The sequence below is a fragment of the Limanda limanda genome, chromosome 17 (assembly GCF_963576545.1).
Source record: "Limanda limanda chromosome 17, fLimLim1.1, whole genome shotgun sequence".
NCBI lineage: Eukaryota > Metazoa > Chordata > Actinopteri > Pleuronectiformes > Pleuronectidae > Limanda > Limanda limanda.
Genome location: NC_083652.1, coordinates 11,740,953 through 11,760,787, shown reverse-complemented (window position 1 = coordinate 11,760,787; position 19,835 = coordinate 11,740,953). Strand labels below are relative to the sequence as shown.

General features: G+C 44.9%; 2 protein-coding genes across 2 annotated transcripts in view; one reads left to right on the top strand and one right to left on the bottom strand.

Moving 5' to 3' along the window:
• The window catches only part of caskin1 (CASK interacting protein 1), a 66,437-nt gene extending 57,438 nt beyond the window's left edge, over nucleotides 1-8,999 (bottom strand). The window contains exon 1 of the mRNA XM_061090370.1: nucleotides 8,912-8,999. Within this exon, the coding sequence (XP_060946353.1) occupies nucleotides 8,912-8,999 (88 nt within the window). The remainder of the gene's footprint in view (nucleotides 1-8,911) is intronic.
• Nucleotides 9,000-12,641: 3,642 nt separating this feature from the next.
• LOC133022721 (phosphoribosyl pyrophosphate synthase-associated protein 2) lies at nucleotides 12,642-19,209 on the top strand. Its single transcript, XM_061089604.1, has 11 exons — nucleotides 12,642-12,729; nucleotides 14,310-14,470; nucleotides 15,822-15,874; nucleotides 16,134-16,200; nucleotides 16,286-16,458; nucleotides 16,536-16,651; nucleotides 16,939-16,994; nucleotides 17,200-17,348; nucleotides 17,476-17,546; nucleotides 17,656-17,802; nucleotides 17,876-19,209. Exons 1-11 carry the CDS (start codon nucleotides 12,727-12,729, stop codon nucleotides 18,032-18,034), a joined length of 1,155 nt encoding a protein of 384 aa, XP_060945587.1. The 5' UTR covers nucleotides 12,642-12,726; the 3' UTR covers nucleotides 18,035-19,209.
• The last annotated feature ends 626 nt before the right edge of the window (nucleotides 19,210-19,835 follow it).

The following is a 19,835-nucleotide window of genomic DNA, read 5'->3' as shown; positions in this document are numbered from 1 at the left end:
AGGGGATGAATGAAGAGAGGAGAGAGGAGGAAAGAGACAAAGAGAGGGATGAGAGAAGAGAGAGAGAGAGGAAACCGAGATGGAGGGATAAATATGATCTCCAAGTGAGAGAATGAAAAAGGGAAAAAGAAAGAGAGAAGGGATTATGAATGTATAATAGCCACTGGGTCAGGAGGTCCCTATTTGTATTGTCAGATTATAGTGTAATCCCACACACACACACATACACACACACACACACACACACACAAACACACCGCAGGGCTAAAGAGTCCGACTCGACCCGGCTGAGCTGAACCGGAATAACTGTTGACGATCCAGAAATTTCCTGGCTGGAGCTGCATGCTTGTTGCCATGGAGACGGTTCCAGAAAGAGGAAGAGAGAGAGAGAGAGAGAGAGAGAGAGAGAGAGAGAGAGAGAGAGAGAGAGAGAGAGAGAGAGAGAGAGAGAGAGAGAGAGAGAGAGAGGAGAGAGAGAGAGAGAGAGAGAGAGAAAGGGGGGGAGGGATGGAAAATAAAGTGAACGAAAACTGAGACCAGAACCAGGCGAGGCCAACACTGGTTAGGCACCAACACAAACACACACACACACACACAAACACAAACAGACCAACACATGCTCTGCATGTGTTGCACAGCTGCATACAACCGGCCCAATCAGCCAGAACATACAAACAACAGAGCTCATTGGCTCAGGGACGCCACTACTACTCACCCATTGGCTGACAGGCTGCAAAACAACCCGCCTGATTGGCCGAGAGTAACACACACCTACAGCATGAGAGGGATCAAAGGAAATGAGCTCACCGCACACGGATGTTACAAAATAAACACACGCATGTGCTCAAAAGTATTCATTATCATCCATTGTGTTATTTTGTGATGATTTCTAAATATAAAATTGAAAATGTTATTAGTCTTTTTGCTTTTTTCTCGTGATTCTGTGATCTTACAGTCAAAGGAAAATGAGTCTATATCAGAACATTGGGCCGATGGCGTCCCTGAAGTCTCGCCAATAAAAACGCACACATCTAAGCAAATGTTCATATGTGTAGATGTGAGACCGACTTGTAAACAAATGTGCGTAACAGCACATGTGTTAACTTCCTCTCATCCTGCTCCTCACGGTCCTGAACCCAACCACATGCTCAGCTAATCAAAGTCACATGTTCTCAGAACTCACAAACACATTCTCCTTCAGTAGATAAAGCAGATGTGACGGGATCATCGAGGCTTGTTTGCACTGAGATACAAGGGAGAGAGAGGAGAGAAGAAGAAGAAGAAGAAGAAGAAGAAGAAGAAGAAGAAGAAGAAGAAGAAGAAGAAGAAGAAGAAGAAGAAGAAGAAGAAGAAGAAGAAGAAGAAGAAGAAGAAGAAGGAGAAGAAGAAGAAGAAGAAGAAGAAGAAGAAGAAGAAGAAGAAGAAAAGGAGGCAGCTGTTGCTCTGGTGGAATCTTCCAGGATTCATCTTCCTGCTGTCACGTCGGGACATCCAGATCCTGGCCCAGTTCAACATGAATGATCACGCTCACACAAAGCCAGACAGACTCGTTCCCTGGGCAGACGTGAAGGGCGAGACATGAGGAAACAGAGAGACAGTAGATCTGTCCCTGGAAGACATAATGTGCACTTCGTCACGTCTTCTCGTCTTTGCGCAAATATCTTTTAAACCCAAAAACTTGCCTCAAGTTCGATGTCAGGACCGTGCTGCCAAATAAGTGCGTTCACCCAAGTGTCACGTTTCCATTGCCGCCGGAGCCGGAGCGAATCAAAACCTGAGTTTACTGCAGAGAGAATCCAGGTGTTAGCTGGTTAGCTCAGGGACAGAAACACCTGCTTCTGTCTTCTACTCTGCACTGAGCTGTCCTGTCCTCCATCTTTATATTGAGTCTGTGTCGTGGGTTCGAAGCATGTTCATCACCAGCATGTTATTATAATTATTACAGTTATAACAGTGTGTGTGAACGAGGGCGGAGCCGTGCTGACGAGCAGAAGAAGAAAATAATTCTCACTCTGCAGCGACTGTGAAAAATTAAATGGATGCAGTGGAAGAAATCAATCGGAGAACCTTATGAGATTGGAATAAGTACGGTGCGATCAATCACTGTGTGTGTGAGTGTGTGTGTGTGTGTGAGTGTGTGTGTGTGTGTGTGTGTGTGTGTGTGTGTGTGTGTGTGTGTGTGTGTGTGTGTGTGTGTGTGTGTGTCAGCTGCATCACATGTTTGAGCATGAGGTCGGTGGTGATTTAGCAAACAGAGACGTTTCAGTTCAGAGACAGAAGTGTGACACTGAAATCCCTGAGGTCAAGATTCACTTCCTTCACAGACTATCTTCCAGAGAACTCGCTCTGAGGCTCTGATGGTTCACAGAGTCCTTTAGTACCAAGTTGACTCACCATCTCCATCCATCTGTCTCTGTGCATATTTTGGGCGAGTTCAAGCTTCCTGGAAAATGAATGTGACCCAGATATCTGCCTCCATCACAGGAGAGAACTCCACGCAGCCCGAGACACGAGGAAGCGCTGACATCACGTATTAATGAGTCAGGTGAAGTGGAGGCCTCCGGCTTCACAGCTATTTACTATCACTGGTTTATGTTAACGTTTACATTAAATCACGTGGTACGGCTTAAAACATGATTCACTTCAGGTTATTCTCAGTACGCTGTAATCACAAATAAAGTCACCTTCACAGTTTCATGACAACAAAACATTTTTCATACTGCATACCAATAATGCAACCAATAGTAAACGAGCTTCACAGCAAATTAACAAAGAGACACTAAAGAGACACAAATACCAGAATAAAGTATAAGTGTTTTCAAAGTGCAAAATATTGGTCTGTAGTACGATGCCATCATGGTGTTGCCATGCAAAAAAATTAAGCGCTTCATTCAGTTCCTCCATTCGAACAGAAAGACTTCCCCCCCCAGCTGACAACACACCCACGTCAGATGACATCACACACATTCACACACACACTCACACAAACCTTGCATGTGCATGTGTTAGAGGTCAGGTATATGGGATCTTTAGCAGATCTGCAGCTGTGTGGGCAGCGATCCAGCAGCGAACATCTGTCCAGCTGCTGGATCACACACATGTACCAGCCTACTGTACGTACAGGGACACACACACAACAGGACAGACTCAACATCTGTCCTGTTGTGCGTTCTGATCGCTGCCTCCCGTACGAGGATGAACGTACACGTGATGTGGGCGACACGGAGGTGATGCTGGGATTTTATTACATGATGGGGAAGTTACTGCCGCAGCATTAATGGACGACTTCCTTTATACGGGGGTCGAGTCAGCGAGATGTCGGCTGATGTGACAATCATTTCACAAATCTGTGCCACCGTTGAAACTGCCTGATATTGATATTTGGAATATCACTATCAGGTTGAAGAAGACAGTATTGCTCATGAGCATGTGTTTTTACATGTTCCTCATTTTAAGATAAGTCAGCAGGACATGAAACTAAACGGGAGTTTTCTATTGGCTTCTGGATTGTTGCAGACAATAAGATCTGTGACAAACTCGGGGGATGAGTTGAATCTACTGAGTCTGTACCGTGACATTACACATATTCCTTTCTTTCTTGAATCCACAGGGTTGTTTATTACATCTTTAACCCACAAGATATTCTCACACAGTCCTGAGGGTGTGTCCGTGTGCGACACATTTTCCCAAGCCACACCCAGACTCCGTCCCAGGACGCTCACACAGCGAGGGCATTGATTCAGAAAAGTCCAGGGCGATTCTGTAATGTATTCACGTTGAGACGAGGGGGGGGGGGGGGGGCGGCAGTGAAACTTTGTCTGGATCCTGTTGGTTTAAGTTTCTCCTGAAAAATGCACAATTTCCTGCCTTTATTAGCTGCTCACGCATGAATCTGAGGCAGAGAGAAAACAGCCGACGGTACGAATTCAGGGCGTAAGAGAGGAAACGTCCTGAGAGGAGACGTGGGTGCACAGTCGCACTCTGCAGCAGCGCTTCACAACACACACATACACACACACACACACACACACACACACACACACACACACACACACACACACCTTCACATGCACACAGCTACTGTATGAGCCACATAGAAAATCTCAGCTGTGTTTTCTTTTTCTTACCGTGACATTCAACTGTGTCACATTCCAACCTTGTACCTCACTGTGCCAGTCGTATGATGGTGTGTGTGTGTGTGTGTCTGTGTGTGTGCAGTAAGTGGGTAATACCCCCCTCTATAATCGGTACCGATTGAACGAGGGTGGTCTCACACCTCTGCCCTTCTGATTTTGCGGATGGTCTAATAGGTGGAATAGAAAAGGGGACCTGGAAGCCACCTTCACATTTCCTGTCTTCTCTGTTGCTTGCTTCACTTTGTACTTTCCTTTATTTACCTTTATTCATTCTCTTTCCTTCCCTTTTTTCTTTTTTTGTTTAACTTTCCACTTGATTAATTCTATTTGCTTTTAATTTCCCCCATGTTTACTCTCCTATCTTTCTTTCCTCCTCGTCTCTACTGGGCTCTTTTCTCCTTCTCTCCGGCCTGAACTTGCCACTGACCCATTAAACTGTGATTGTTATTTTTGGTGCAGTGCATCATGCAGATGAGTAAGTGTGTGTGTGTGTGTGTGTGTGTGTGTGTGTGTGTGTGTGTGTGTGTGTGTGTGTGTGTGTGTGTGTGTGTGTGTGTGTATGTGTGAGATGCTTGGTGTGTTGTCAATTGGAATAAAAGTGGGAATAATGCAGTTCAGCCATTTCTCCGTTTCATCACCTTGTTCCCTCGTTCTCGCTTTCATCATTTTCAGCCTATTATCACTTCTCACTCTTCGTCACAACACATCCTCCTCCTCCTCCTCCTCCTCCTCTTCTGACCACCACATATCATTCCATCTTCCTCTTTCTTTTCCGTCCCCAACTCCTCCTGCCAGTCCCTGTTTTCCTCCAAGCAAAAACATAAATCCACTTCTCCCTCTCTCTCTCCCTCTCTCTCTCTCTCCTCTACCTCTCTCTCTATCTCCCTCTCTCCCTCTGTCTCTCCATCTGTCCTGTAATTCAATCACGAGCAGCAGCCGCAGCAGCAGCAGTGAGTGATGATGTTTTGGAGGAAAATGCAGTGAACTCAGCCAGACAATCCTCCATCCTCTCACCGGGACTCTATCATTTCTAATTCACTTTTCAAGATGAGACTCAGAACTTATCAACCTGTCACAGTCTTCGGCTTCTGCAGTTTATAGAACTGTTCATCATTATAAACAAGAATCTGTTTCTTCTGCTTTAAAACAAGCTGGAAAGACCCAAACATTAATCGAAGAAGAAGTGCATCAAAACACTATCATACAACAAACTGTGCACAAGCAGCTTTTTAATTGCAGTGCCTTAGGATCCAGATGCTAATGTTGCTCTGTATTATCTAAATGTGTAAATAGGCAACTGTTTGCTAACAAGTTCACCACATCAATCTAATGAGAGATATTTCATTTCAATGTTAATTTCTGCTTGTTTCCCCCAAGTGATAACAGAGATTCACTCGTGAAGGTTTGAATCAGAGTATAGATTTACAGAGAATATATATAATTTAAATGGCAATGATGTTATTGCAGCTTTTCTGGTGGATATTTTACAGCTTAATAATAAACTTTGTTATAAATAAATGCAATTAAAACTAAAATTAGACAGAAAACACAAATACAACCAGATAAATAGAAGCTATAGGAGCGTTTTAAGCAGAAAATAACCCATAAGGTCATATGTACTGGGAATTTTTTATTATGAAATGTATACTACATGCGTATCGGTGATATAAATGATGAGAGAAGCTTCTCTACACTGTGTTTCTGTCAGTGAGGCTCAGTACTACAGTGTGAGGACTCTGTCAGTTTGTGAAGCTTCCTCTCTGCTGCTCCTTTGTGAATGTGCAGTGGTGTGGACGCAATCATGGGATCTGTGCTCTGCCATCAAGTCAGAGAGACAGGCAGAGAAAGAAAATGAGTGTGAGAGAGAGAGAGAGAGAGAGAGAGAGACAGAGAGAGAGAGAGAGAGAGAGAGAGAGAGAGAGAGAGAGAGAGAGAGAGAGAGAGAGAGAGAGAGAGAGAGAGAGAGAGAGAGAGGTGGGGGAGGTATGTGTGAGCGTTAGCATCTTTTTCAGCTTCAAAGACAGAAATGGAGGGAGACAGATAGTGTTGTGATGTAAGAAGGAAGAGGGGAAAGAGTTGACACACACACACATGCACACACACATACAAACGCAAACACAGACACACAAACCCTCTAATGAGACAATAAACAACCATCAATACAGATTACAGCGCCCGCCTTGACACACACACTGAAACAGTCCGTTAACAAACACAGACCTCAGGTCACACTCAAGGTCTGCTACATGCACTGTGTACAAACAAACACACACACACACAAACACACACACACACACACACACACACACACGTTTATGACCTTGTCTCCTGCCATGTGCTGAAGGCGAGTGACAGCAAACTGATGATGGCTCTCCAGATGGTGCCAGATGTGTCTGCACAAGTGTGTGTGTGTGTCTGCACGAGTGTGTGTGTGTGTGGGTGTGATGCAGGTGAATATGTGCAGACTCTGAGTCTGGCCTGAGTGGGAGTAAATGAGTTGCAGCAGGGCAGAGCCTCTGCCAGACCCATTACTCACACACACACACACACACACACACACACGCAAAAACAGACACACAGACACACAGGAACACACAATCTAAGCTTCTCCTTCACACAAATACAGTATACACCTCTGTGAACACACTTCGACCACATGACCACCACAAACCACACACACACACACATCTCTCTCTCCTTAGTGCACTCACAGACACACCCACACACACACACACACCCACACACACACACACACATAGACACACACACAGCTGTGCTAGATGAGAAACAGGCCTGTGTTAACATCAGCCTGACGTGAGACCCCCTGCTGTTTGTCTGGTCTCTCAGCTCCACTCTGTCATTACACTCCCTCGGCCCAGTTTGTATGTGTTGTTGTTTTTTCCTGAGAGGGGGGGGCTCAAGTCGCCTCATGTAATATCAGTGTCCTGCAGGTACCTGGCGTGTAACACACACACACACTCTAAAACACTCAGCATGTCACAAATGAAACCTCCAGCTCCTTCACAGCCAAATCATCAGCTTCAGTGTAGCGTTGGAAAAGCAGAGATACAACACAACTCTGCCGTTTGTGCGTTTTCAGATGTCGAGCGTCGACTCCCACAAGGTTTTCAAACAACTCTCACAAAGAAACGACGATGAGCCGTCAGCCGCCGGCGCTCCAGGTGAGATCCAGCGGTGCAGCACAGAGAGATGTTATCTAATCCTACAGCAGAGGTGACATATTATTATTAGTATTTATATAATTTACCTACGTTAGAGGTACCACCATGTAAAGTACAGAATCATCAAGCAGGGGGGGGGGGACCCCTCATGTGACTCCAGCTCCCAGCTCCAGCTTAGTCATTTTACAGGTTCTATTTAAGATGAGTGTGTGTGTGTGTGTGTGTGTGTGTGTGTCTGTCTGTTGGTGTTTGTGTGTTCCTGGAAAGGTGATGGAGGGTTGTAGTTAAACTTTACTACTTTACTTCACTACTGCAGGGGTCCCTTTAGGACAGGGGCCCTCAGAGGCCCTCAAAGTCCCTTGAGGTGTAAATGTACAGTATAAAGGTCCAGTTACCATGTTATCAAAGAGAGAATCACTTCTGAGGACCGGATCGGACTATGTGCTGGATCCACGTCTCACCTGGTCCCTGTCTATGATGTTAGACACAGCTCTAGTCAAGTGACACTAGCTGTAGTTTGCTCTCCTCTGGTAAAAGGAGGCCTGAGTGGTCTTTGCTGCAGACATTCTCCAGACTGTGTTTAATCCGAGGGCTTTCCTGTGCTCGGCCTCGGCGTTCAGAGTCTGCAGCAGCGCCCGCCGGCCCACCCGGCGCCCACCGGCTCCTACAAACCGCTCTGAGGCCGGGGCCCGGCACAGTGAGCTCTGCCACGGAGACGTTCACCTGAATAACAGCACGTGGAAATATGCAGATATGCTACCCACATTGTGTCAGATGCAATAACCGGCTCCAGCAGTAAATGTGTTACAGAAAGCGAGATTGATAGTTTAATCTTGAAAACTATTTAAATATAGACTCCAGCAGCAGGACGCGTTTTCTCAGGAGAACATTTTCTGCGACCTATTCATCCTTCTGCTACATATTTCCAGCAAAATAAGATGTGCATCACTTTCTCTCTCGAACACTGTGAGTGATAAACAGAAACACAGAGAGATGCCACAGGGTTCGGTTCACATCCGTCCTCCAGCCTCCACAGAGTGTGTGTTGATAACCACATCAGCCAGTTAAATTTATTAATATATCAATGCATAAATCAGTGTGAGGCAGCAACCGGCCTCGACACAGTCATCATCTCTCTGCAGCTCTGCCCACACGTAGGAGTGGGAGAGGAGCACTGGGATGTTGAAGGGCAACAACGCCTGCAGAAAACAAACCATTAGAGGAGCAGCCACACAAGATAATCCAGAGCTTCTAGTCCCAAGCATCCACGCATACCCCTCTGTGTGTGTGTTTGTGTGTGTGTCTGTGTGTGTGTCTGTGTGTGTGTGTGTTAACCATCACAAGGCCACAGGCATCAGCTCTCACTCCAGACACACACACACACACAGACACACACACACACACCCTCTCCCCCCCCCTCTCTCTCTGCTGCAGTACACTCACACAGGGGTCTTGAGACGGGCTGTCAGTCTCCAATCACACCGCTAATCTCCAGTGATACACCTCAATGCCTCCTCCCACTACACACACACACACACACACAGACACACACAGTAGCATCAGTGTGGTGGTATGTGGGGGGGGGGGTCTTACTTGCTTTCCCGGGCCTCTGCAGCAGCCTCTGCACGGTGAGCAGGTCCTCGGTCTTCACCGCGTGCAGCAGCTCCTGGTCCTTCCCCATCTTCCTGTGCGAGCCGAGCTACACGCGCAGCATCCTGCCCCCCCCCCCCCCTCTGGTCGCGAGCCTCGCGGGGGGCTCGACCATGTGATGGGGGCGCGTGCGGGTGGTGTCCCCCGTGCGCGGCGCCGCTGGATGCGAGGAGACTGGTCCTGGACTCCGGTGGGCGCGTGCGTGGCGGTGCGGGATGGAGGCTTGTGTCCTCGCGACCGAGCCCGAGACTGATCCACGGGCACGCGCGTCACACGGAGACTCGCGAGCTCAGCGCGCGCACATCACCGTGCGTGTGAGAGAAGGATCGAGTGCGCGCGCCGTGCGTGTCTCCGGAGGTTGTTCCGCTCTCGTGCGCAGCCTCTAGAACTGGATCCAGATGTGCAGCGGAACATCACATCCGCGCGTGCGCTCCGTGTGGTAGGATCCTCCGCGTGAGAGAGGGGGGGGGGGCACGTACACGCGCCCGCGCGCTCTACAGCTGGACCTGCTCCGACCGAAAAATGACTCGAGCTGCAACGGGGGGGGCGGAACGAAAGAGTGGTGCTCCCCCACCTCTCTCTCTCTCTCTCTCTCCTCTCTGTCCTCTCTGTCCTCTCTCTCTCTCTCTCCTCTCTCTCTCTCCTCTCTCTCCTCTCTCTCTCCTCTCTCTCTCTCCTCTCTCTCTCTCGTTCTCCTCTCTCTCCTCTCTCTCTCTCTCTCTCCTCTCTCTCCTCTCTCTCTCCTCTCTTGCTCCCTCTCCTCTCTTTCGCTCTCTCTGTCTCTCTCTCTCCTCTCTCTCTCCTCTCTCTCTCCTCTCTCTCGCTCTCTCTCTCTCTCTATTCACCCACTCTCTCTCTCTCCTCTCTCTCTCTCTCTCTATATTCACCCCCTCTCTCTCAATCTCTCTCTCTCTCTCTCTATCAATCTCTCCTCTGTCCAGCTCTGTCTCTCTCTCTCTCTCTCTATTCATCTCTCTCCAGATCTGTCTCTCTCTTTATTCACCCCCTCTTTCTTCCCAAAGCTTTTTGGGAGATTTACTTTATAGTAACAGTTAGCAGGTACATACTAAATATCCAAATTCTGAGATATTGAAAACAAATGTAAAATTTAGCTTTATTTACTCGTCTTATTGTTTCCATTCGATCACTTGACTGAATCACCAGGTTGTGAACATCTAAGTGTTAATTGTTATTACACATTTAAAAAATCCATATCAACACTCTACAACTCATAGACAATTATTTAAACCATCCAAATATTCAACGGACTCAGTGAGCAGTGAGAAACCCTATTGGTGATTTATTCAGTTTCTCTATGAACCTGTAGAATTCACACTGAACATGCAGCTAATGCACAGTTTGCTTATAGAGTCGAACTCATATCACTGAGTTTGACAACATCGTCTCTGTCCAACCTCCTCCAGAGTTCTACCACCACTCTCCTCTCCATCGTGTGTGTGTGTGTGTGTGTGTGTGTGTGTGTGTGTGTGTGTGTGTGTGTGTGTGTGTGCGTGTGTGTGTGTGGGCAGTATCAGTACTTGGAAGCTGCTCTCTGCCTCCTCCACATATCCACCGAGTTATGTAACAACACTAAAAAGTAACCCATATGGCACCGGGAGTATATTAATACATCTGTGTGTGTTCATGCAGGAGCAGGATCACTCATCTTGGAGCTGTAACAACACTGAAGTTTGATATTGTCACTATACATACATATTATTCTACACCCCCCCCCCCCTCCTCCACTTGTCTCTCTGTCTCTGCTGTGAGACAGGAACACTGGGTTTGAGACAGGATTCAATATCTGTCTGAGGGAGGAAACTGTAGATTCATGAGGCACTTAGTCAAACCCATCTGCATCAAAGAGAGGTCTGTTCTCTCTCTCTCTCTCTGTGTGTGTGTGGGGGGGGGGGGGGGTTTGTGTGTGTGTGTGAGTTTTTAATGCTTTTGTACTGGTGATGGGGGAGAATGGAATTCTTTAACAGCATGGCAGACACACCCTTTCATCACACGCTCAATCAAACAAACAAGACAGGGACTGATGGGTGTTGAGCAAACAGGACCTTCAGTGCTTTAGGAGACCACGTTGAATGTTAGAAGCCAGATGAAAGAAACGGGAGGAGAAGAAGAAGAAGAAGAAGAAGAAGAAGAAGAAGAAGAAGAAGAAGAAGAAGAAGAAGAAGAAGAAGAAGAAGAAGAAGAAGAAGAAGAAGAAGAAGCAGCAGCAGGGGAATGACTCCTCAGATCCATATTTAATGGATGGTGGTTGCTGAACTAATGCTACTTTCTCATAACTGTCAAAGATTTGTTGATACCATCTCTTCGTAAAGATAAGACCTGTAAGACCAACCAACACATTGTGACCAGCATTTAAAAAGAGAGAGTCAGTGTCATGTCCAGTCTGCAAAGAAGAGAGGACATTTTAGAGTCTGGATGCCAAAGCAGCAAAGACAAACCATCTCCTTCTTATTAGTATTGCTGGGATATCAGACATCAGACGTGGCTCCAGCCTGTGGGAAAGCAAACTGATTCCTGAAATGTTCTCATCAACCAGGATGATCTTAAACTTGAATGTCAACTGCATTGATTAAGATGTTGAGTGAGGCTGAATCATGCACTAAAAAACACTGCCCCCCTGTGGAGAGTCACACAGACTACAAGTCCCATCACACAGACTACAAGTCCCACGAGGGCTCGGGTGTTTACCATCGTTGTTGTTTGTTCAAATGAGGTCACAGAGAACATGCAAAGAAACATTTTGTGCCCATTTGAATACATTATAAACCAATGGTGAAAAATATGTACATACAAGTGGATGTTAAGCTTGTAGTTTATAATTAATACATTCTATTTTGCGATATTAGAATTATCCGTAACTGTTTTATTGCTACTTTGCTCTATTTGCCATGCCCTCGACATGCTGCTGGAATACAATTATTTCCTAATTTGGGATTAATAAAGTGTGTCTCTCTTTCTAATTATGACTGAAAAGACTTAAACATTAGAAAAAAACAACTCATCAAACGAGGCAAACTCACATTGATCATATTCAGAGTGATTAAGGAAGAGGCCACTACCATGAGTTCAGCCTTGTGTGTGTTTAGAGGCGGGAACTGGTGACTTCCTGTATAACTTCCGCTAGGAGGAGCCACAGGAGGAAGTAGCCAGGCAAGTAGAGGAGAAGAAGAAAGAAGGGATTTTGCACAAATAATGTAAATAACAGTGATTTTTATAGATTTTCATTCATTTATATAAATTTCGAACACATAAATAAAAAAAATAAGAATTGTATATCCGCAGCAGAAGTGTTATCTGTCATTTTATTTTATAATTATTGTTTCAATGCTGTTTTGTTATGTTTTCTTTCTGTATTATTTTATTCCCTGATCGTATTTACCTCGGTCCTTCTCAACCATCACTTCTCAACTGCGATTAACAGCGATAATTAAATATGTATTTGAATGTATTTGATCTTAATGATAATGAACTCTGTTGGTTTTGACAAACTTTTCTATGCTGATGTTGTTTGTCTGCCATGTCCAATTAAAACAAAACAAAAGACTGATATTTACGAGCTCATAACGGACACGTGAACGCGTCTCGGCACCTCCCCGTTGGCATATACTGCTCTGTGAGTGGCTGAGCCGCACGTCCATCACAGCGCGACACGGAAGTTGGAGCAGATCGAGCTGCGTTCATTCCGTTTAATTCTCTTTAATTGTGTTGCTTACATCTTGTGACCGAACCCGACCTCTAACATGGTGAGTGTGTGTTCGAATCCCTTCAGTTTGTGTAACACTCTCGTGGTTGTGTTGTCTAAAAGCGTTGTGTTGTGTCCGGGACTTGACTCACGCATCCCGGGATTATTTCCGACCTGGTCCGTTAGCTCGTGTCAGCTGATGCGAGCTAGTTTAAATCAGCAGAAGTTTTTTTATATAATAAATGATATTCAATTTATACTCTTATGTTATCATATGTAAACACACGTTGTACACGCAGACACACACACACACACGCAGTTACACGCAGACACACGCACTTAAGGGAAGCACGCAGCTACTGTTGCCTCGTTAGCTTAGCAGCATGGAAGCTAACGATGCTGAACCAGTTTCTTCTGTTTATTTAAACCACGAGTTTGTTCATTAATCGGTCAAATGGAAGAAAGTGCACAGTTTTAATCCGTGTTTAATAATAATAATAATAATATTAATATTTGATGGTGTAACTCCGGGAAGTGAGGTGGGGGGGGGATCCCTGAGGCTGCACATGGCTGCAGACGACATGTGATGTTATTGTTACTTCTTCTATTACTTCTGGTTTTATTATTGTTTAATAAGAACCATTAAAATGACACTTTACCTTTTGCACAATACGTTTGGTTTAGTTACATTTTTCTCCATTGAAGTTTAGTATTTTTCTAAAATAATGGAATTATAATAGTTATTATTATTATAAAATAGGCCCGAGCACATGCTTTGGTGAGAGTAAGGGAAATACAAATCCTTTGAAATACAGTAGGGCCAAGCATATGGCACCAGTAAAGCCATCATCATCATCATCGTATATCACAACATCACATATCACAACATCACATATCCTCTAATAAGGGTTTGATGTCCAGCTTCCTTTGTTCTTGGTCGTATACTTTGATGCTGAGACGTCATCAAACAACTCCTCTCCTGCATTCTCAGCATCACAGGATTCATGGTCCTTGTGAGTCCGAGATACAGAACCTCGCGTTTTGATGGCGTGTAAGCAAACTTTGACGCCACGCCACAGTCACAGGGTGAGACGAAAAATCGATCTGTGAGGTAGTTTGTATCTCCATCTTGTTTCGATGACACTCGTCTCAATTCGAAGTTGATCTGATGAAAGCCCTGGGAGCAGTTGGTCAAAGTAAAAAAATTGAAAAATGGCCACTAAATGCAAATGGCGGGTTTCTATTTGCTCCTTGAGTCCCTAATAATCTGCAACTGTACGTCTGGTTCTAGTTTGATTTCAGTTTCATCCAGTTTAGCCAAACACGTCTTTAATGCATGTAACAACATCTGAATATTATCTGAGTCACGTTGTATTTGACTCAAGTGAAGCAGAGCAGAGTTAATGAGGATTGGAACATATGTTAAAGCATGTTAAGAGCTGTAACTAACTTATTTTAACTTCAGTAATTCACTCTCTCGTGTGTAAACCGTCATGCTCTTTCATGAATGGAAACTGTTCACTGGCTTAATGCTCGTTTTCTAAGTCGAACCGTGATGTTTCCTGTTTCCTCCGCTGCTCGAGACATGAAAGTTGACGGTAGATTTGAGAGGAAGTAACCGATCCCCCCTCTCGGCTGCAGGAAGGTCTCAGTGCAGCGTGGGTTCCCAGGGATCCACTGCCCGAGTGTGGGGAGAGCGGTGGCCGAGACCCCCGGGACATGAACCACAGGAAGGGCGGCCTGGTCATCTTCACCGCCAACTCGCACCCCGCCAGCCGTGAGATGAGCAAGAGGATTGCAGAGTGAGTACAGGAGGCGTCGCTCACATTTCAAACGTGCAGCGCTGACTCAGCACGTCTGCACAGTAACGCAGCTGGAAAACAACCATGTGGGAGCGAGGCTGCTGCTGTCTTTTTTTTTAAATATGATAAGAAATAGCTGTTGCAAGATTAAAAAGAAAACGAAAGCTTTTAACTCACACTTCCTGAAAGAGAAGTTTCGGTGTGCCGTGTTTCCAGCTGAGCCAACTGTGAAACAGTATTCTGCTTGTGCAGGGCGGACAGAATATTTATATTTGTTCATTTAAGTTATCATTAATGTGAGGAAACATTAAGTGATCTTAAGACTACTTCATGGACCTGGTGAAATTAGACACATTTTTCTTAGTCAAATAAAAGTCCAACAATGTCAATAAATTAAAAAGTTTGTCTGTAAAATATATTTAACAGATAACTGAGAAGCATGTTTGTTATTGTCCTTGTAGTTGAAGGGTTAACTTCTCCTCCGGCTTCTCTAAACATTTCACATCCAGTGGGAACTCAGAGGATGAGTAAGCAAAGTGAAGGACGCTGCTGCTTCACGAGTGTGTTTATGGGAAACGTGGCTATTTTTCATGGACCAACTCAAAACAATGGAGCCGTGAGGCCGGCTCAACGAGCACATTCACTCTGGGACTGGACGTGTCCCTTCACAAGAGGAATGAGACGAAGAGACGATAGAAATTCAAGATGCACAAATTGTAAAGTTAAACAAAACAAGGAACTGAAAGAATCATAGAAATACACTGAGACAAGCGGCTTATTCATAAGTGAAAAGCAAACCTGTGAAGGTGCAAAAAAACAAGGGTGTTTTTAGTGGGAAGTATCACAAGAGCAGAGTTTCTGTAAAAGTAACTACAGTATTTTAAATCTGTAGCCTCCTGCAAATAACGTGAATCATGAGCTGCTACTTTCATTCCTCACGTTATGTGTAAACACACATTTATAAACTTCACAGTGCAGTCGGTGCTGGACTCCACAAGGACAGAGAGGCTGTGGAAGTTTATAAAACAAATATTCAGCTGGGCTTATCACACACTGAATTCCAGGCTCTGTCTGCACGTGTGTGAGAAAATGGAAAGAACAAAACACAGCACGTTAATATAACTTGCAATAAATGAAGGGAAGAATAAATACAACAAATATCTGTGTATATACGACACAGTGTACATTTATTTAGAGTTTAAACATTCTCCTATCTGAAGTGATCGCAACAGGCTGAACTCAACTGTATAACTTGCAGCATCTACATTTATTTCTGTTTTAAAACCAAAGTTCTCTCTCTCTCTCTCTCACTCTCACTCTCTCTCTTCCCCTCGATGTCTCTCTCTCTCAGGCGGTTAGGGGTGGAGCTTGGGAAGGTGCAGGTGTACCAGGAAGCCAACAGAGGTGAGATGATGTCTGACAAGGATCAAGTTCTTATTGATGAGTTCATATTATACTTATATAAATCCTTTATGGAATCTCACTGAGCTCAAGTTTTCAAAGACTCAAAGATTCTTAGTTAATACATACTACTATGTGCACCTGGAGCAATACTTGCCTGCGATAAATAAATAGAAAATAAAGTCCAGAGGTTTAACCCTGTGATGAATCTTTGTTTACATGTGCACATTTTTTAGCTGTCGTCTCCTTTTTGTTTCCATAGAAACACGGGTTCAGATCCAAGAGTCGGTGCGAGGCAAAGACGTGTTTGTGATCCAGACAGTGTCCAAGTAAGACGTTTCACCAGTTGTCCTCTGAATCGTCTTCTGTCACATGTTCTGTTTACACCGTCTCTATCTGCCTCCGCTGAACCAGGGATGTGAACACCACTATCATGGAGCTGCTGATCATGGTGTACGCCTGCAGGACGTCCTGTGCCAGAAGCATCACGGGGGTCCTGCCCTACTTCCCCTACAGCAAGCAGTGTAAGATGAGGAAGAGGGGCTCCATCGTCTCCAAGCTCATGGCCTCTATGATGTGTAAAGCTGGTAAGTGTGATAGAACAGTGTGTGTCCATCGAATGTGGAAATGTGTCTGTCTTTAAACATGAATTCTGTTGGTGTAGGTCTCACCCACCTGATCACCATGGACCTGCATCAGAAAGAGATTCAGGGCTTCTTTGAAATCCCAGTGGACAATCTGAGAGCGTCGCCCTTCCTGCTGCAGTACATTCAGGAGGAGGTAGAGACACACAACTTCCTGCACAACACAACTTCCACGATACAACTTTTTTCTTACCTTTTTAACAACGTGTTAATAAGAAACACGACCGTCACTGGTAGAAGCTCCTGTTTCCAGTCGCACCTCAAGTTAAAGTCAAGTTCACACTACACGACTTCCCCAAAGTTTAAAGAGCACCTTACACTTATACGTTACAAGAGAAAAGTCTTCCAGGATTTGGATTCACCAACGTGTCTGTGCACATATCTGACCCTTCATGTGTGTTTCTGTTTTCCATGAACCTCCAGATCCCTGACTACAGAAATGCTGTGATTGTGGCCAAATCCCCGTCTTCTGCCAAAAGGTCGGTTCCCTACACACGTTGATCTTATGAAATCACAGAGCACCTCGCAATTTTATTCTTTAGATCACCATCCGTTAACAATTTCAAGGACACACTGATATTTGTACATTTTCTGTCTTTGTCCTTGATGCACGGCTTCCTCTTCATAAATGAGCCCAATACGTTTGTATTGCCAGTCATTTTATTTCCATTTCTCTGTGAGCAGGGCTCAGTCATTTGCAGAACGCCTGCGTTTGGGTCTGGCTGTGATCCACGGTGAAGCTCAGGATGCAGAATCCGACCAGGTGGACGGGCGACACTCTCCACCCACCGTCAAGTCCTCCGGAGCCATTCACCCCAGCATGGACATCCCATGTAATGCACACACACACACACTACCAGAGATGAACCCAAAGTAAACAGACTCCAACAGGTTCCTAAGTCAAAAACAGATCAGTAATAAACAAGACTAACCTGTTGTTTGTGTTCTTTTTGTCTCCAGTGTTGATCCCTAAAGAGAAACCTCCCATCACGGTGGTCGGGGACGTAGGAGGACGCATCGCCATCATCGTGGTGAGAGCTCACCACCTTCAGTCTGTGAAAACTCCCTGATGAACACATAACTCTGTACTTTAGCCACACGTGTTGATTTGGGTTTGAGACTGCTCTGTTATTCCTACAGGATGACATCATCGATGACGTCGGCAGCTTTGTGGCGGCGGCGGATACGCTGAAGGAACGAGGGGCGTACAAGATCTACGTGATGGCCACGCACGGCATCCTCTCCGCCGACGCCCCCAGGTTCATCGAGGAGTCTGTTATCGACGAGGCGAGTTTCACCTTCATCAGAGTCGAGGCTCTTCTTCTCGTCTTCTCGTCTCATGATGTCCTTTCTTTTCCAGGTGGTGGTGACGAACACGATTCCACACGAGCTCCAGAAGCTCCAGTGTTCCAAAATCAAAACTGTCGACATCAGCATAATCCTGTCAGAGGCCATCCGCCGCATCCACAACGGAGAGTCCATGTCCTACCTGTTCCGCAACATAGGAGTGGACGACTGAATAACACACACACAGTCACACACACACACACACACTCCCATTTGCCTTTCTGACGTCTCCAGACACACAGATGAATGATAAACACAATCACACATGAATCCCAGTGCCCTACTTGTATCATAGTGTACAAATACAACACGCTGACCTGTCCTTTGAGTGCAGCTTGACATAGAAGACGACTGAATCCACATATAAAGCTTGAGTCTGAACTCGGGGGTGTGAAGGATTCAGCCGCTGGGTTCAGACTCAGCTGCTGACTTGTAGTTTTGTTCCTCGGTTCTGGCGGAACACACACTGGACTCCTGCCTGTCTCCGTGACGACTGCTGCCAAACACATTTCAGTTTTTTACTCTGGTCTTTCTGAGTAGGTCTACTACCTCTGTTTAGTCACTTCTCCACCCGCCCCAATATGTTCCCATTATTGCTGATGTTTGTGTTGGAAGATGATATTTGTTGGCATTGAATGTCTCATAGATGCCAGTGAAGGAGATTGTGCTGAGTGCCAGCGCCTCCTACAGGACGGTGGACACACGGGCCTTTATCACGCCCAACGTTACTAATTAATATCAGCTAATTAACTTGTGTATCCGAGTACACGATTAAATCCAAACCTCAGTTTGTGTCCTTTTTTAAGTTGTATGTGAATATGCTACTAATACAATTAGTTGAGACTCGTTAGCTGTACGTCTGTGTGGTTAGCATAGTGCTTAAATGCTAATATAGTGTCAAATCTCCTAATTGCTATAGTTGAACTGGAATTAATTTGGGAACTATTTTCTCATTCTAGTGAATTGGCTGTTACAACAGTATATCTGTGAAAAATATATCTATATATGAGTCATCCATATAATAATGTGTGCCATCGCTTTCAACTTCACCTCCTTATTTATTTGATCTTGCCACAGATGAACAGTTGCTTCCAGCAGACGGCTCTGGACCCGACGCAGATTTAAACCTTCAGCCGCAGCTTTACTCTCCAGTTGTTCTTGAAATCGGTTTAAACATGTTACACTTGAAGAAAAATCACAAACTGCAAAAGTAAATCGAACTCTTTTCCCTGAGGAGCAGAGACCTGACAGAAGCAGGTCTTTGTCACTTAACCAGATGTGTTCCAAAAAATGTTTTGTATTTATTTTTAGCACTTAATCTAAATAAATATGATCTATGAAAGAAAAGATCAGTATGTTGTGGAGCTTGTTAATTTGTCATGTCTTTCAAACGTGATTGTTTGTGATGAAGTAAGATTACATAAAAACTACTGGACAGATTTTCATAGTGGGTAGATAACATTTTCCTATTCACACCAATGAAATAATCAACAAATATATACTTGCATTAAGTTTCCTCTTGTTCAACATGTTTATTTTATTAATGCAGACAGACAGACAGGTATTGGTTCAGACAAACATGGCGGCAACAACCAAAGAAGAAAACCAGGCGGAGAATCTGTTTCCAACTCGCAGCGTTCGGCACCGCTTAGTCTGTTTTCATTCGTTTAGCTCGCCGCTCATTCAGGTTTCATCAGCGTCTGAAGAGGTCACGACTGAAACTCCTTAAATGAGATGGACTTTGGGTATTTGAGTATAATAAAATGATGCAAATGCAAAATTCTAACAAACAATATTCATTAAAAAACATTCCATGTTTCCTTTAGTGATTTTCTGCATTTTGAAACGTTCTCCCAGTTTTCCAGGTTATTAAATGTTGCTGTGTTACAGTAACATGAGTCTCTACTAGGTGCTTGTCACAGGCGTCTGTTCCACTGGCTCTGAAGTGTTTGGAGACTGGTCACCAGTGGTTA